The sequence below is a fragment of the Spermophilus citellus genome (genome assembly GCF_964194105.1).
Source record: "Spermophilus citellus genome assembly, chromosome: 18".
Lineage (NCBI taxonomy): Eukaryota > Metazoa > Chordata > Mammalia > Rodentia > Sciuridae > Spermophilus > Spermophilus citellus.
The window spans coordinates 779,429-797,589 of NC_138200.1; the positions used below are offsets into that span (position 1 = coordinate 779,429).

Sequence of the window (18,161 nt, forward strand, 5' to 3'; positions counted from 1 at the left end):
GCCAGCCAGGGGGCAATGCCTGGCAGGGCTGAGGCAAGGTTCCCCAAGAGGCTGCACACGCTATAAATTGATTCCAAGAAATGGTGATGTCCCAAAGCCAGAACTCAGTGGTCCAGGAATCGAGGGGTGGAAATACGAATGCCATGAAAATGAAGGTGAAATGTTTGCTTCCTATCCCTGTGGTCTGAGTTCAGAGAGGTGCTTTCATGAAGAGAAATGATAATGACTTACTGTACTGGGAGTTACGACTGCCACCCAGCCATGGGCTGGGGTGTGGCTCGACCACAGAGCTCTACCTTAGCATGTGCCACACTGGGATTGGATCTCCAGCACGGAAAATAAAAATGGCAGATTCTGCTGTAAGAAACTCATAAAAATTAGACAAATTAAAGACAGGTAAAAGAAGACTTTCATTAAATATTGTACTGAAAGTTTTGAAGAGACATTAGACTTCTATTCAATAACGAACAGAAAGTTTTATCCACTATTATTAGGCAATAAAAATAAATACAAATTGCCAGAATTGATAAGAATGAAGCAAGAGTATTTTATGGAGAAAATTCTCTGATGTCTATAAAAATGACAGAAATCCCTAATAAACCTAAAAAATACCTACTAGAATCAGTTCCTGAAGTTTGAAGGACATAAGATCCATTTAAAATAAATGATTGTTTCTATGTATTTAACAATTGAGAAATCATTGCCTTCAAAAATTAGTACCTTGAGGGCTGGGGATGTGGCTCAAGCAGTAGTGCGCTCGCCTGGCATGTGTGTGGCCCGGGTTCGATCCTCAGCACCACATACCAACAAAGATGTTGTGTCCGCCGAGAACTAAAAAAATAAATATTAAAATTCTCTCTCTCTCTCTCTTAAAAAAAATAGTACTTTGAAAGAAAACCTGGAATTTGTCTTACTCGGATATGGTAGACCAACAGTCACCAACAGAAATGGCTGTCCTGAAGAAAACGTTTACTCAAAGATGCCCAAAAGAGAAAAAAAAATCATGCCAAGAGAAAGGACAAGGGTCAGCCACGAACAAAAGGGAGGAGAGCTCAGCCCAGGGTCATGACTAGACTTCTGCAAAAAGGCAGGGGCAGGGCAGGATAGGTGTGCCACGTCTGAGACTGAACGGTTTGATGATTCTGGGCCACAGGGGTGACTCCTAGATGTCTGGACCCTGGGTCCTGGGGTGAGGCAGGGCAGCAGAAACACTGGCTTGCCATGATTTTAATAAGATTGTTTGGAGGTGGCCTCTGAGTTGGTTTGTATGTAAAAGCCACAATCCTGAGGGAGTCATTTATTATCTCTAGGAATTAGGTAGCCCTGAAAGGGGCAGTCCCTCTAGGACTGATAAGAGACAAAACAAAATAAAACCAAAACAATGCTATGGACAAGAGCATCAGGGATAGGGAACACTTGAGAGATACGTAAGATTTGGAAGACAATGCAGATGGTTGACCACTGCGGACAGTGAGAAGAGGTACTTCATTAGGGACTGAACATTCATTATGTCCTAAGTTGATCCAAACATCAGATGTGTCCTTCTTTTATACTTTAGGCTTTCTACTTATGTCCAGGATTGTAATCTGATTTTTAAAAAGTATGAATACCAAACTGGTACAGAAACACTGACTTAGGATTATTCTTTCCACCGAGTTGCCTTTGTGCCTTCACTGAACATCAGCTGATCATTTATGTACACTCCACCTGTACTTTACAACTGCTACATTTATATTTCTGTGTTCATGCTAGCATCTTCATGTCCTGATTGATGTGTTCATAGCAGGTCTTGAGTTAAGGTCATAGACTCCAACTTCCTTCTTTCCCAAAACTGTTTGGACAGTCCTCGGTCCTCTGCATTTCCTCACCAATTCAGATCCAGTTGTTGATTTCTACATGAAGAGACCACTATGATTTTGACTGGTATTACATCCAACCTATGATCAATTTAGGACACAATGAGTTTTAATCCCATGTATTTCAGTGTATGTTCAAATACATGTATTTCTCCTCTCCTTTAGGTCTTAATTTTTTTCTGGGGTATTTTAGTTTTCTGTGTATGTTTTGCAAATCTCATAATTAGGAATTTTCAATATCTTTCTGTATTGACTACATTTTCTTATTTTCTATATTGTCAGTACTTATTTTCTATATTATGCTCTGGTACTTGGGGCTTTGACCCAAGGGGTGGGGGGCAGGGACTGCCCTTCCAGGGCTGCCTGATATCTTTAAATCAGGTATATGTCTCTTCACCAAAAGAAAAATTAGTAAAGGAAGAAATGGACCAATTAGATTTCATAGTAAAGAACTTTTTTTTTTTTAAACCAAGTAAAATAAAGTGAATAGAAAGACAGACTGGGAGAAGACACAGGCTTATGTTTATAACAACACTTTTATCAAGATTACAGGAATAGCCGGGCACAGTGGCACGTGTCTGTAATCCCAGCAGCTTGGAAGGCTGAGGCAGGAAGATCAAAAGTTCAAAGCCAGCTGCAGCAATTTAGGAAGGCCCCAAGCAACTCAGCAAGACCTGTCTCTAAAATATAAAAAGGGGCAGGGTCTGGGGTTGTGGCTCAGTGGTTAAGCATCCCTGGGTTCAATCCCCAGTCGTTTTTATACCCCCAAATTTGCATCTATGCCCTTCTGGTAAACCAGACTATGTGGTGACATAAATGTATGTATATGGTTAGGGATTCATCTCTTGAGTACAGGAGATTCCCACCAGTGGCAGCAGATGGAAAGCAATGAAGATAATTCTGAGACACCTGGATACCTAGATGAGCCACAAAGCCAACACCTTGACTCCAGGTCTGTTTTCCTTCAATCCTTGCTTTCCTGCCTGTGCAGGAGTCAACTCAAAATTAGTCCAGCAGTGATTGAGGTCCATCAAACCTAGGTCATATATCCTGATAAAAGACTGGCCACAGCAGAAGGAAAGGTCCAGAGAACCTAAGAATTCCTATGCATCCCCAAACAATGCCATGGTAGTAACATGGACATGTTTGGATGACCTACGGTGAGACACATTCTTTGTACTTGCTGTGATCTTCTCCAACCCCTACTTATTGCACTACATATCTGGACCAATTATTCTTACCTGGCTCATCCAGCCAATAACACCTACCTGATTCTGCCCTTCAGGGGACATAGCTACACTGAAAGAGTGTTAGAAAATATGGAGTATCACTAAGAACAAAGGAACAATCCAGAAGTATCACAGCACTGGAGTCTGTCATAAATGACTCTTCTTTGTAAGACTGTTAGACCTACAAACACATTTGACACCCAAACCATATAACTAGGACCACACAGCTCTGCCGTGTTTTCTAGAAGGCCTTGGGAAGCAATGACAATGAAGACTACTTCTACAATCATACTGTGCCCTTGGAGCACGGAAAGCTGGGGCCCACAGACTGTTCACCATTCATGGCAAAAGGACACAATCCTGTTCCAGACCCACACCACACAATATGCACAACCTCCCAGATTAAAGATGGCTTAGGTAATAACAATAAGGTGTTTATCAGTGCATATATCAGCACTTGGTGATACAGGCCACTTCCCTCTTGGGTGATGTGGAGCAGGAAAAATTCCACAATGGCAACCACACAGAAAAAATAATATGCATACAAAAGGTAAACCTCTGCAGACCACCAGAACCCAGACTGCTCTGCAGGGTCTTCTCTATGCCATGAAAAGTTCAGCAGGATGGAAGAGGACCCTGTCAGGCTCACATTCACCAAGGCTCCCTTCAGGGTTTGGTGAGCACACACATCCGTATCCACCCCCAGCCCCCACAAGTGCATCAGAGTGATTGATGGGGCACTGGGATATACCACAATGTAGTGTCTGCTTCAGTACTAGGTGGGTTACAAAGTGCAAGTTAGGTCACGAAGCTTCCCAAGCACTTGGGTCCTGTAGCGAATCTTCCAATTGTTGATCTTCAGAGGTATGAGGTTCAACTTTTGTGTGGCAGATCAGATGAAAGGTCTGTTCCATGAAAGGCTAGGGCCTTCCTCTGGCATGAATGTTTTGGTGCCTGACAAGGGAATATCTCTTGTTGAAGGCTTTCCCACATTCACTGCACTCATAGGGTTTTTCTCCTGTGTGGATCCTCTGGTGCTCGATGAGTTTGTTTTTATAAAGGAAGGACTTCCCACAAGCAGTACAGATGAAAGGCCTCTCTCCGCTGTGCGCTTTCTGATGCTGAATGAGGCTGGTGCGATGTCGAAAGCATTTCCCACATTCACTGCACTCACATGGCTTTGCTCCAGTGTGGGTCCTCTGGTGCTCAAAAAGTCTTTTTTTGTGGCTGAAGCCTTTCCCACACTCACTGCAGCTGTATGTTTGTTCTCTGGTGTGAATTCTCTGGTGCTGAAGAAGTTTATCCTCAATGTAGAAGCCTTTCCCACATTCTCTGCATTGGTAAGGCTTTTCTCTAGTGTGGATTCTATGATGCTTTAGAAGTGTTTGTTTACAGATGAAGGCTTTCCCACACTCACTGCACTCATAAGCCCGTTCTCCTGTGTGAATTCTCTGATGCCGAATGTAGTCAGAAGACCGAATAAAGGACTTCCCACATTTAATGCACACATAAGGCTTTTCTCCAGTGTGGACTCTCTGATGCTCAAGAAGTCTTTTCTTGTGGATAAAGGCCTTTCCACATTCATTGCATTCATAGGGTCTTTCTCCAGTGTGGATTCTCTGATGATCAAGAAGTGACTGTTTGTAGATGAAGGATTTCCCACATTCACTACATGCATAAGCCCTTTCTCCACTATGAATTCTCTGATGTCGAATGTGGTCAGAAGACTGAATGAAAGATTTCCCACACTCAATGCACACATAAGGTCTTTTTCCAGCATGGATTCTCTGTTGGTGCCCAACAAATGTTTGTTTGTGACGGAATGATTTCCCACATGTGTTGCACACATAAGGCTTTTCTCCATTATGGGTTCTCTGATGCTCAACAAGAGAGTATTTGGAGCTCAGGGATTTCCCACATTCAACACACACATAAGACCTTTCTCCAGTGTGGATTCTCTGCTGATGCCCAATGAGGGTTTGTTTGTGGCGAAATGATTTCCCACATGTGTTGCACACATAAGGCTTTTCTCCATTATGTGTTCTCTGTTGCTCTACAAGTAAGTATTTGGAGCTCAGAGATTTTCCACATTCACTATGTTCATTAGCTTTTTCTCCAGTGTGAACTCTGTGATGTTCAATGGTGTGAACCCTCTCATTGAAAATTTGCTTGAATCTGCTATGTTTGTACTGTCTTGGCTGAATATGAAACGTCTCTCGGCTTCTCAGTGAACATTCTCTGCCAAGGGCAGTCTGATGCTGCAGAAGGTCTAGACTGCCTGCGAAGTCCTTCTCTACATCTTTGCATATAAAAAAGCTGTCTGACACAGGGACTCTGCAGCTGAGCAAGGCTCCGTTCTCTCCCCTTATGATGTGTTTCTCTCCACTGTGTTGCTTCTGGTTCTCTTTTAGTTTCAAACTTAATGAGAAGTGTTTTCCACATGTCACACATATGTATGGTTTCTGGCCCAGAAGTATTTCCTGGTGTCCAGTCAGGTGCAAAGAGTCTTTTGTGAACTGGATACACATCTGACAGGGATGAGCATTTGAAATAGAAGGACTTGGTGCTGGAGTCCTGGCCTGTGACATTCCTATGGAAAGAATCTGCTCAGAATGGGCCATGTTCTCTGCTCCTTGCCAACAACCTGAAAGCACAAGAATGCAGGTGAAGGGTGACTCTGGTGGGAGGAGATGGCCCAGCAGGAGAATCCCTAGGTTTGTTTCTAGGACAAAAGAGCTAGGGTAGGTAAAAAAAGATCAGGTTGCTTGGTAGTGAGCCTCCAGGGTTCAGAATGTAGGAGGCCCGACCACCATCAAGAAAACCTGGAACGGGTGTCATTGTGGGAAGACGGCAGGGTCTACACCTCCTTCCCGTGTCAGTGGTTCTCGGTGTGACCTGTCATCTGGAGACAGGTGTGGCCTACCCCAAGAAAGCACAGCTGCAACAAGGCAGCTGGTGCTTCCAAGGCCATTTAAATACTCAGACATGTCTCACAGCTCGTGAAGTGTGGGCTAATGTTGGAGCAACTACAGAAGCAGAGGAACTGGAGAGATGCAGTGGATGTAGAGGTAGGGAACAGCCAGGGATCAGAAGTCACAGCTGAAATGACAAGCAGGCAAAATGACAAGTAAGGGGAAGAAATACAGGAATAAGGTATGGCCATGAGCCTTGGCATTAAAACAGTGGTAAGCACAAAACATCTGCCTGATATGATTTGAGCTCAGCCCTGAATGTGTACCCTCCCACTGTTTCAGCTCACAATTCCAGAACCCATATACCCTTCTTGTTAAGACTGGAAACTTGGGTTGATCACGTGTTGGGAAACCATGTACTTCAGCACGTACTCCCCTCGTGGCCTAAACCAATCATTTCAAACGAATCCCCCTCTTGTAGTAACCAATCACCCGCCAGTGAATGTGCTAATCATGTTTTAGAGTTGTTTTATGATTTTCCCACGGTGTGTGATGATTTGCTAAGAGATGCTATGATGTATATGAAGTCCTTGCCTTCCCCAAAGAGTGTATAAGACTGCTGCAAACCCTGGGCTCAGGGCCTCTCAGCGTCACCAGTTGCTGCGTGCGCGGAGGTCCGAGTTAGCTTGCAATAAACACCTCTTTGCTGTTAAAAAAAAAAAAAAAGACTGGAAACTTCTGCACCCTGCCAGGGAACACTGTTCTCCCCTACCTCCAGCTCAAGTTGGGAGAACATTTGGGACTTGAAGGTAAAGTCCTAAGGGAAAACAGGTAACTGAGTGACTAACACTAGCTTAGATCATCCTAACCCATAAAAGATGACAGAAGAGAAATTTACTACAGAAAAACCTTGAAGGGGGTGGGGGGCAGGTCCTACTGTCACACCCTAGTGTTCCCAACATATAGTAGCATGTAAACACCTGTGATTTCTAGGTAGGCAGGCGCCAAGAAAAGCCCACTACAGTCCAGGGAAGCCTCAGCAGTCATTCACTTTAGCAGAGTGGCAAAACCAAGTGGCATTGGTTGGACAGACTGCAAGATTCTGAACTCAAACACTAACTACAAGGCTTCAGAACAGCAGAGGCTAGGGCTGCTAGGGCTAGGGCTAGCCCAGGCCTGACAATCAGCAGTGTCAGGAGGCCTGGGAGTGGGCAGAAGTCATGGTCCTGCTCTGGGAAGGACAGGGGAACGAAAGGAAAGCACAGAGCCCAGCAGTGTGGTTGTGAGGGACCTTACCCACTGAGGCCACAAGTGTAGAGTTCTCCAGCATCACATCATGATACAGATGTTTCTGAGCGTCATCAAGGAGCCCCCACTCCTCCTGGGAGAAGTACACAGCGATATCCTCAAAGGTCACATGGCCCTGTCACAATGGGGGCAGATGAGTTCATGAGCAGCCTCATCACCCAGGTCCCTGGTACCTCACCCTCCACCCTACCTCCCCATGCAGAGGAGACCCAGACCCTGATGCTACTGTTCCCTGCCACCTCTCACACCCAGTGATCACCATCTCCAGCTCTCATGACCACAAGGTGAAATGGAACATCATCTGAGCTCTGGGCCTGGTATGCAGAATCTCAGCCATGCTCCTGCCCAATTCCCTGGGGCCCCGGATCATGCCACATATAGCCACCTGTGCTCAACTCCTGGGTTTAGGCCCTGAACACATCCATTAACACTCCCTCTCCACCTGCTTATTGCTCTGGAGACTGAAGTTCCCTCGTATCTCCAGACCATGATGGCTATATCCCTAACAACACTACTACCCTGGTCCATCTCACATCCTGCTCTGCTTCCCCATGTCTTGTTGCTCATGTGCTTGTCAAACAACCAGGGCACAGAACCCTCCAGTCTTCTATACAGACAAGCCAGAGGCAGTTCCAGCATTTCCAAGACCATTCCAGTGGCCTGGCTCCTCATTCTAGCACTGGAGTCCTGGGCAGAACTCAAGTAGCCAGGGTCTCTTCTTCCTCATTACTGACCTTGCTGCCCTACTCTGATAATGGCTTTCAAACTCAGTCCCCAATTATCTCACTCCAAGCCAAAGGATTCTCCCAGGGATTTCATCTGCTTCTAGCCTGAGCTGCCATCCTGTCAGAACACCTCAGGCTCCAGAAAGAGTCATTAAAAAGACAGTCAACAGAGGGCAGAACCACTAGCCCTGACCTCAGTGTCATCTGACCTCTACTGCTGCTTCGCCCTGAATGAATCTCTTATCCATCCCCCAGTTACAGCCACTTCTGCCAGTCAGATCCATTCCCCATCGTATCCTTACACACCCTCATCGTCTCCATGATGATCACTACTTTGACCCAGCGACCACGCAGGAACTCAGCAATGAGACAATATTTTGCCCACCCTTCCCCACCAGCAGCACTGCCACTATGGCCTGAAGGGCCACATCTTTGATCTGCCCCAGTCCACATGCCAACCACCAGCCAGTGAAAGCCTCCACTAGAATGCCTTCCCTCAGCTCTGCCAGCTGCTGCTCACCGGACGCTTGCACTCCCCTGCCCCCAAATGGGAATCCACATTGTGAAAACCGATCACCACTATCTCACAACAGCAAACACACAGTTGAACAGGCTGGAAAATGAACACTCTAACACTTGTAAGACACAGGACAAACTGCTGTCCCCGTGACTAGAAAAACAGACAAATACAAGGAGTAGAGGCTTCCAGAGTTGACCCATGAGAAGAAACAACCACAGAAGCTGGGTTAGGAAAGCTGGACTACAAACCACCATCTTCTGGAGGTTCAGTGGGAACAACTCTGAAAGCTAAAAACTCCAGGAGGACTCAGTGATAGGAGTCCATAGCACTCATTCTTCTAAACAAAGCACTCCCTCGGATACATAAGTTGACCTGAGCCTAATCTGCAAGGTTAACAGACTGAGGGGAAGGGAAATACCCACTACAACTCACTCTGGTAGTCGTCTTGAACTGCCAACTTATAAACTTGAGAAAGGCTTGTGAATTTTAGTTCAGAAGCATAGGCTCACTAAAAACTGAAAACTCATGGCAGTAATTAGAATGCTTCCTCTCCCCCTTCCTTCCTCTCTCACTACATTACTATTTACAACAGCTTCTTTTACCAGATATCTGCATCTGGCTAACAAGAAAAAAATTATAAAGCATACCAAAAAGCCAAAAATAAATAAATAAATAACCACAATCTTAAGAAAAAAAGCAAATATGAAAACCAGGCCTTGATGTTAGAATTATGAACCCTGTAATTAAGATGCTGAGCACTCTAATGGATAAAGGAAAGAGAATACACAAGAATGGACAGAAATCTTAAGAAAGAATCAGAAATACAGATTAAAAAATACTGTACCAAGATGAAGAATGCTTCTGATGGGCTAAGCAGATTAGACAAGGCTGAGAAGAGAACCCACAAGTTTGAGGATAAATAGAAACTTCAAAAATAGAAAAGTAAAGCGCACAAACACAAAATCCCCAATAAATAAAACAGAATAAAAATAAAACCAGGATATCCAATGATTATGAGAAAATTACAAAACGTGTAACATACTAGGATACAAGGAGAAAAAGGAACAGAAGAAATATGTGAAACCATAATAACTGCAATTTCTCCAAATTCATGCCAGACACCAAACCCCAGATTCAGAAAGTTCAGTGATCACTAAGTAGGATAAATACCCCCCAAAAAACTACAACTAAACATTATTATGCTTCATTTGTACATTATCAAAGATAAAGAATCCTGAAAAAAGGCTGAAAGAATAAATACTTTATGTAAGAGCAAAGATAAGAATCATATCTGACTTCTCTTCAGAAATCATGCAAACATGAAGAAAGTAAAAAAGTGTCATGAGAAAAAAAAATGCACCAACCTAAAGTTGTGTACCCTGTGAAAGTATCATTCAGAAGGGGGAAAAAAAACTACAGAGATTTTCTTGGACAAACTGAAATCAAAGGTTGTTGTAGCTAACAAAAATGACTTCAAAAAATATTAAAAGGAGACTATAAAAAATACATGTATGAAGATGTGAATTTGGCGTCAACATACCTTATATATAATCAGAGATACGATAAATTACGATTCTTAAAGGTGTATTAAGAATCGTAATGCAAAAATAAATAAATAAATAAATAAATTAATTAATTAATTTTTTAAAATACTAAAATAAATTGTGTTGCGGGGCGCGGGCAGTACTGGGGATTAAACCCAAATTGAGCTCTACTGCTGAGCTACATTCCCAGCCCTTTTTAAAAAAAGAAAAAGAAATTTTTTTTTGAGACAAGTCCACTAAATTCTCCAAGCTAGCTTCAAACTTTGAATCATCCTGCCTCAGCCTCACTAGCAGCTGGGATTATAGGTATGCACCATCACATCTAGGTTAGAACTCTCCAGAGAGCAGAAAAAATGATACAGACCAGAAACACAAATCTACATAAAGGAAGAGCATTAAAGAAGAAATAGGTAAAAGTAAAATGAAAAACTGCATTTTTGTTATTCATAAACTGACGTCATAGTTCATTCATAATTATGATCAACAAATTTGATTATGTTTGTGTGTATTTTATAAATAAAGCAATTTTATAAATAAAGTGAATAACAGAATGATACGAGAGAGCAAGGGCAAATGACAGGAATTATAAGGGGGCAGGAAGGCAGAATTATTAATTTAAGGACTATTTTAAGTGCCCACAAAAACAGGACAGTGCTATTGGACGTGGACTTGGATGAGTTGCAAAGGTGCACTGAAAACCACAGGGTACTTAGTAACTGCAGAGCACCGACTCCCACAGCCAGAAACCATACAAAGTCCACTATCAAGTCACAATGGAATTAACCTAGAAAGCAATAACAGAAAGAGATGGAAAACTACACAAAGATGGAGATCAACAACACTTCTGAATGACTCATGGATCAAAATCGAAACATTCGAGAGACATTTAAATGAAAGGAAAACAGAACTTACCAAACCTGCGTGTTACATTGAAAGCAGTGCTTGGAGGAACGGTTATGGGGCTAAACCAAATATCAGAAAGAAGAAGAGACCTTGCACTGATCATCTGAACCTGAAAAAAAAAATACTACAAAAAAATAAGAGCAATTTAAATCTGAAGTAATTAGAAGGAAAGAAATAACTTGAACACAAGTCGATGAGAATGAAAACAGGAAATCGATGGAACTAGTAAGTGGTTGGGGGGGGTCAATAAAAATTGATAAGCCCCTCTTTAGCCAGACTAAGAATGTAAGAGGGAGAACACAAATTACTAACATCAGATATGAAAGAGGGAACACCATAAAGATCCCAGGCAAACTACAAGGATGGTAATAGAAATACTACCAATGATTCTAGGCCCACAACTTCATAAGCTGATGAAATGGATGGATTTCTTGAAAGACATGATCTGACAAAATTTACACAAAACCAAAATTATACCAATGCTCTACAATCTCTTTCAGAGGATAAAATTAGAAGAAATACCTACCAATTATTTCTTCCTAGCCAGAATTATCCTATTATCAAAATAAAAAAGAGCATAAGAAAGAAAACTACAGACTAATACCCCTCATTACCCCAGATGCAAAAATACTCAAGAAAATATTAGCAAATGGAATTCAACAATATATAAAAAGAATTATACACTACAATCAAGTAGGACTTATCTTAGGTGTGTAAGGCTGACTGAATTTTCAAAAGTCAATTAATGTAACCCATGACATCAATAGATTAAATAAGAAAAAAAATATGACTATATCAATTGATAGAGAAAAAGCATTTGACAAAGTCTGACACTCATTCATTATAAAAATGAAATAAACCAGGAAGAGAAGGGTACTTCCTCAACTTGATAAAAGCTATCTTTAAAAAACCTGCAGAAGATATATTTAATGATGAGAAATTCAAAGCTGTCCCACCAAAATCAGGAACAAGGCAAGAATGTCCCCTCCCACCACTGTTTTTCAATATCACACTGAAATTCCTCATTAACACAATAATAAAATGAAATAAAAGGTATCTGGAGTGAAAGAAAGAAAACTATTTTTTTTTTATGAATGACATGACTGTCTACATAGAAAACCTGCAAGAAATGACCAAAAAACTCCTAAAACTAAAAAAATATATAGAAAGGTTACAGGATAAAAGGTTACTACATAAGTCAGTTTATTTCCTATGTATCAACAATAATTTGAAATTACAACATGATGCCACTTACATTGGCACCGAACAATGAAATATTTAGGATAAATCTAAATGATATATAAGATCTATATGAGGATGAGTACAGAACTCTGACAAAAGAAATTAAAAAAGAACTTAAAAACAGATATTCTATGTTCCTCAGTAGGAAGAGTCAGTGTTGTTCCATGTCAGTTCTTCACCATTTGGCCTACAAATTCAATGCCATCTCAGTCAAAACCCCAGCCAGGTGTTTTGCAGATATGGATCGACTGATTTTAAAACTTACATGGAAAGTACAGTACTGAAGCATAACAAAGGGCTGGAGACCCGACCCTGTCCAACTTGAAGACTGACTAATGAGGTATCTTAATAAGACAGCGAGGAACTGGTGAAAGAATGAATGAACAGACCAGGGGAACAGAAGACAAGTACATAGAAAGACTCACATAAAAGTCAGCTGCTCTGCCAGATGTGTTCCCAGCAACCAGAAGGCTGAGGTAAGAGGATCAGAAATTTGAGGCCAGTCTCAACTTAGCAAGGCCCTAAGCGACTTAGAGAGATCTCATCTCAAAATGAAAAATTTAAAAAAGGGGGCTGGGGATGTGACTCAGTAGTTAAGCACCTCTGGGCCCAATCCCCAGTACCAGAAAAAAAAAAAGTCAAACTATCTTTGAAAAAGCAGTAAAGACAATGGAGCTACAAGAATTTTTTCAACAGAACTGAACATCTGGATATCTGCACACCAAACAAAGAAAGAGAAACCTCACAGCCTTCACGTAAATTAACTGAACATGTACCACAGACTAAATGCCAAATGTAAATGATAGAATTCCTAGAAGATAGCAGAGGAGAAATATGGATGACTTTGGGGTTGTTTACTTTTTTTAGAGAGCATCAAAAATGAAATCCATGATAACTAGCTAAATTTACTTAAAATGCAAAATTTCTGCTCTGTGAAGGACACTGTGGTAAGAATGAAAGGCCACAGACCAGAATATTTGCAAAAGAAACATCTGATAAAGAACTGTTATGTGTAACATCAAAAGGTGTCTTAAATATACAAGAATTCTTAAAAATCAAGAAGAAATCAACCAACGTAATTTAAAAATAAGTCAAAGATGGAAACACTAAAGATATGAAGATGGAAAATAAACACGTGAAAAGATGCTCTATATCATGTCATTAGGGAAATGCAAATCAAAACAAGACACTTCTACATGGAACAGATGCCACTATGTGCTGATGAAATGTGGAGTAGCAGAGGACTCTCTGCTGGTAGGAATAAACAGTGAAACAGCACCACGGAAGGCAGTTTGGCCGTTTTTTAAAAAGCCAAACACCCTTGTCATATGACCCAATAATACAGATCTTTAGTACTTACCCAGACATCAAAAACCTGTCCACACAAAACCCTGGACATGGACATTTGCAGCAGCTACAGTCAAAACTGCAAAAACTTGGAAGCCACCAAGAGATCCTTAAGGAGATGAATATATAAATAAAATATTGCTGCACATTGAATGATTCCTATTATATGGTATTTTGAAAAAACAAAATTATGGAAATGGTAAAAAGATCAGTGATCTTTAGGGGCTGGAAACGGAAAGGATGAATAGAGGACTTTAACAGCAAAGGAAATACTCTGCATGATGCCCTCATGGAGAATACATGTTACTCTGCATCTGTCCAGTCTGTTATGTGTAACACCAAGAGTAAACACAAGATAAACTTAGTGACTATGGATGATTATGATGTGCAGGCATAAATTTAATGGCAATAATCGTACCACTCTGGTGAGAGATACTGATAGTAAGGGAGAGCATACATTATGGTTTAGCTGTTAGGTGTCCACCAAAAGTTCATGTGTGAGACAATGCAAAAAAATTCAGACATGAAGTGATTGGGTCGTAAGTTTTAACCAAATCATAATCCCCTGACAGGGATTCATTGGATGATAACTGTAGGCAGGTAGGGTAAGGCCGGAGGTAGTTTACTGGGGCATGCCTTTGAGGTTTGTATTTTGACTCTGGTGAGTGAGCACTCTGTCTGCTTCCTGGTATGTCCTGGGACACTTTCCTCCTCCACTCCTCTGCCACAGTGTTCTGCCTCACCCTGGGCCCAACGCAATGGAGCCAGCTATCTACGGACTGAGACCTTTGAAACTGTGATGCTTAAATAAACTTTTCCTCCTCTAAAACTGTTACTGTCAGCAATGAAAAGCTAAAACAGTATTCGTGTGCATCAACAGGAGTATTTGGGAAATCTCTGTACTTTGCTGTCAATTTTACTATGAGCTTAAAAGTGCTCTAAAAACAAAAATCGACTTTAATAAAAATATTTAAGTAAAAAGATAAATCTCCTCATGATAGTATTTCTTTTACATAATCCTACCATTTATGTTCCACCTCAGCAACTGGCACTTCCACACTTTCATTTATTAATGCCAAAAATGTTGAGGTCATTCCTGATTGCTCTCTTACCATATCCAGCAGAAAATCATCCCTGCTGACAAGAGACTGAAAAACTCAACTCCGCCCCCAACTTCAGATTCACAGGTATTAGGCTCCTATTGGCACTCACCTGCAGTGTTAAAAAAGCCTTAAATCTGAGTTATAAAATTCCCTCCTTTGCTTCAAACCCTCCACGTTTCCTGCCACTCCAGGATAACTCCTATCCCTCCTTCTCAGTTCCCAGAAGGCTCGACAGAGACTTGCAACTTCTTCAACCCGCCCAAGCCATTCTCATCTCCTAGCACTTGGACATGCAATTTGTTCCTTTGCCCAGGAAACCTTCCAACACCTCATCCTATTAGCTGACTTAGAAATATAATTTCTGACCATAATTAAGGATCCTGGGCCTCAGGTGACCCCAGGGTTCCAAGGATTGAGGACACATCAAGTCCCAGGGCACCACTATCACCTGAATTTGTGTACCGGGATCATGGGTGTGAGGAGCAAGGTCAGTGAGGGTCTGGGACTTCTTTACCTACCTGTGATGGTTCCTCAAACCCTTCTGCTGCCATGGAACTCTATGGAAAGAGGGTGTCTATGAGGTAAGGGTTAGAGTGGAACCTGTGGAGGCTTAGTTATTCCCTCCCACCTTGCTCTGAGCTTTCTCAGGCTGGCATTTAACCTCAGATCCTCAGCCCACTGAACAAAGACCTAACCTCTCTGAGGCTGTCTTCACTCATAAAATGGAAACAATCATGGTGGCTACCTCCTAGTAGTGTTATGCATGTCCAGTGCTAAGTTTAGCTGTTAGTGACCACAGATCAACATTTCTATAAATGTTTTTTAAAATTTGGGTGTTTTTAATCTGCCATTTAAGATTTCATACAAATGTGATGTTATATCAAATAATTAAGAGTTTCTGTGCTTTTCCTTATGGCACCAAATATATGGTTATTTTCCAATATCAGTTCTCTAATTGGTACCAATTGGGCACTCTACTCTTCAATTTTATTCTGCGACTACCTACCTGTAGTCAGCATCTGCACCCATATGTTTAAGGACTCAGGCATACAAAACTACCCTTACTTCAGATGCCAGAAACTTTAATGCTCAGGCCACCCATAATGCTATCCAATTTGGATACAAATCTGGGAGTTACATTACCCCTTCTTTAGGTTTCACAATTAGCTAGATTCACTCAGAAAAACTCGACTTACATTTACTGGTTTATTATTAAGAGTGTAACACAGAAACAATAAAATGTATAGGTCTCATATGTCAAGATATTGGGGGAAGAGAAGATGTGCATCCAGGCCCCTTCTGCATGTGTGACACTCCCAACACTTCCAAGTGTTCCCAACTTGAAAGCTTTCTAAATCTCTGTGTTCAAGATTTTATATGACCTAATTCCCAGCTCACCTTTCCTCCCGGAAAGCCTAAGGAGGGACTGAAAGTTCAAATCCTGTGATCACTAGGTCTATCTGGGTGATCAGCCCTACTTTGAGGCTCTTTAGGGACCTCGCTGTAAGTATTGTCACCCTCAGTCATTTAATAAAACTCAGGTATTTTGAGAAGGGGCTTGTAACGAAAACCAGACACTTCACCGAGGAAATTACAAGGGTCTTAGTTCTTTCTTACCAATGCCTGGCAAAGACCAAATGTTTGTATGAGAGCACAGAGACATGTTGTCATTTCAATTTCAAGTTGCTTGAAAGAATTTGTTAAGTCTGGAGCTAAAGTTTGCATTTCCAAGGAGAAGCAGAGGCACCTGTGCACTTGCTGGGCCTGGCCTGCTTCGCTAGCCAGGCTTTTCTCAGGCTCCACAAGAATGAGCTGTCTGCTGTGTCTTCAGAACGGTGAACTAGACAGATTTCTTAAGTCCATCGTCCTAGGCGGGCTCCTGGGTCCTCTGACACAACCCCTGGAACCAGGGGCCCTCCCATCTAGAGGCAGCCAGCCAAGGCCCACCCACTCTTCCCCACCCTCCAGCCCCAAGCTCTCTCTCCATTTTAGGCTCACCTCAAAGTAAACCCCTGAGGTTTCCCCTCTAAATCTGAACCTCAGGTTTGAGACTGTCACCATTTGGACATCACAAAGCCGTCCCCTCTTCTGACCTCCCTATTTTGATTCGTGCTGTCCACGCAACAACTACACTCCAGGGCATTTCAGAGCCACCACAAAATCCCAATCCTAATTTCTCCCCGAAACCTGCTCCCCCCTCGGCTCTTTCAGTCGTGCAGACCAGAAGAGAACTCGGAGCGGTCCTTCCCCCCTGCTCTGACTCGCGTGCACCGAGGAGCACCCGAGTCCCGCCGCGTGACCTTGAAGATCTGGCAAGACTCATCACTCCTGTCCCTCCGTCCACTCCGCCAGCTCTACCGCAGGCTGCTGGACACTGAGCAGCCTCTGAAGTGCTTCAAAACCCTCGCTCGGGGCGCAGCGTCCGGCTCGCCGCCCTCAGGCTCCGGGGGACTCGGACGAGGGCCGGCCACCGCGCTCTCCCAGCTCCCGCAGACCCGGGGAGGCGGGGCGTCCCGATCCCGCCGGACCCCGCGCCGAGCTCGCAGGCCGGGCTGCCGGCCGGTGCTGGCGGCCCGCCTTGGGGTCCGGGACGCGGGCGGCGGCGTCGCAGCACTCACCGCGGGGAGCGTCCGCTCGGCCGCCGCCAGGGGCCCGCGGGACGGCGAGGGGCGCGGCGGGGCGTCGCAGAGTCCCATCCGCGCCTACCGGCACGCGAAGCCTCCGGCCGCACCGCCCAGGCGACGGGAGAGGCTGCCAGGGCCGGCCCAGGCCGCGAGAGGACTGCCGCGGCGCCAGAAGTCCCGCCGGACGCACTGCGCGCTCGCGGAAGCGCCGCCTCGGCTGAGGGCCCAGGCGCGCGCGGTGTTCTGGGTAGTCATGGCCCGCCCGAGCTGGCGGAGCGCAGGGGCAAAACCCGGAGGAAGTGGTAGGGCCGGACGGAGATCGGGACGGAGCCCAGAGGAAGCCGGCCGAGAAGGACGGAGATCCGCACGGAACCCGGAGGAAGTCGGCAGGGCCGGATGGAGATCAGGACAGAACCCAGAGGAAGGCGGCCAGGCCGGACGCAGATCGGGGCGGAGCCCGGAGGAAGTCGGCCGAGAAGGACGGAGATCCGCACGGAACTCGGAGGAAGGCGGCCAGGCCGGATGGAGATCGGGACAGAACCCAGAGGAAGTCGGCCAGGCCGGACGCAGATCGGGGCGGAGCCCGGAGGAAGTCGGCCGAGAAGGACGGAGATCCGCACGGAACCCGGAGGAAGTCGGCAGGGCCGGATGGAGATCGGGACAGAACCCAGAGGAAGGCGGCCAGGCCGGACGCAGATCGGGGCGGAGCCCGGAGGAAGCCGGCCGAGAAGGACGGAGATCCGCACGGAACCCGGAGGAAGTCGGCAGGGCCGGATGGAGATCGGGGAGGAACCCCGAGGAGCGGGCCAGGGCGGGCTGTCGCGGGGCGCTGGCTTACCCCTGGGTCT

General features: G+C 44.1%; 1 protein-coding gene across 4 annotated transcripts; it reads right to left on the bottom strand.

Moving 5' to 3' along the window:
- Nucleotides 1–2,373: 2,373 nt before the first annotated feature.
- On the bottom strand, nt 2,374–17,863 carry ZNF549 (zinc finger protein 549). 4 transcript variants are annotated; one of them, XM_081273174.1, is made up of 4 exons: nt 17,308–17,863; nt 15,208–15,246; nt 7,294–7,420; nt 2,374–5,729 (listed from the first exon to the last, which is right to left on the bottom strand). In XM_081273174.1, exons 1-4 carry the CDS (start codon nt 17,383–17,385, stop codon nt 4,006–4,008), a joined length of 1,968 nt encoding a protein of 655 aa, XP_081129300.1. In that variant the 5' UTR covers nt 17,386–17,863; the 3' UTR covers nt 2,374–4,005. The 4 variants fall into 4 exon arrangements, with proteins under 4 accessions (XP_081129300.1, XP_081129301.1, XP_081129302.1 ...); XM_081273175.1 differs by lacking the exon at nt 15,208–15,246; XM_081273176.1 differs by lacking the exons at nt 15,208–15,246; nt 17,308–17,863 and adding an exon at nt 8,093–8,322.
- Nucleotides 17,864–18,161: the final 298 nt, after the last annotated feature.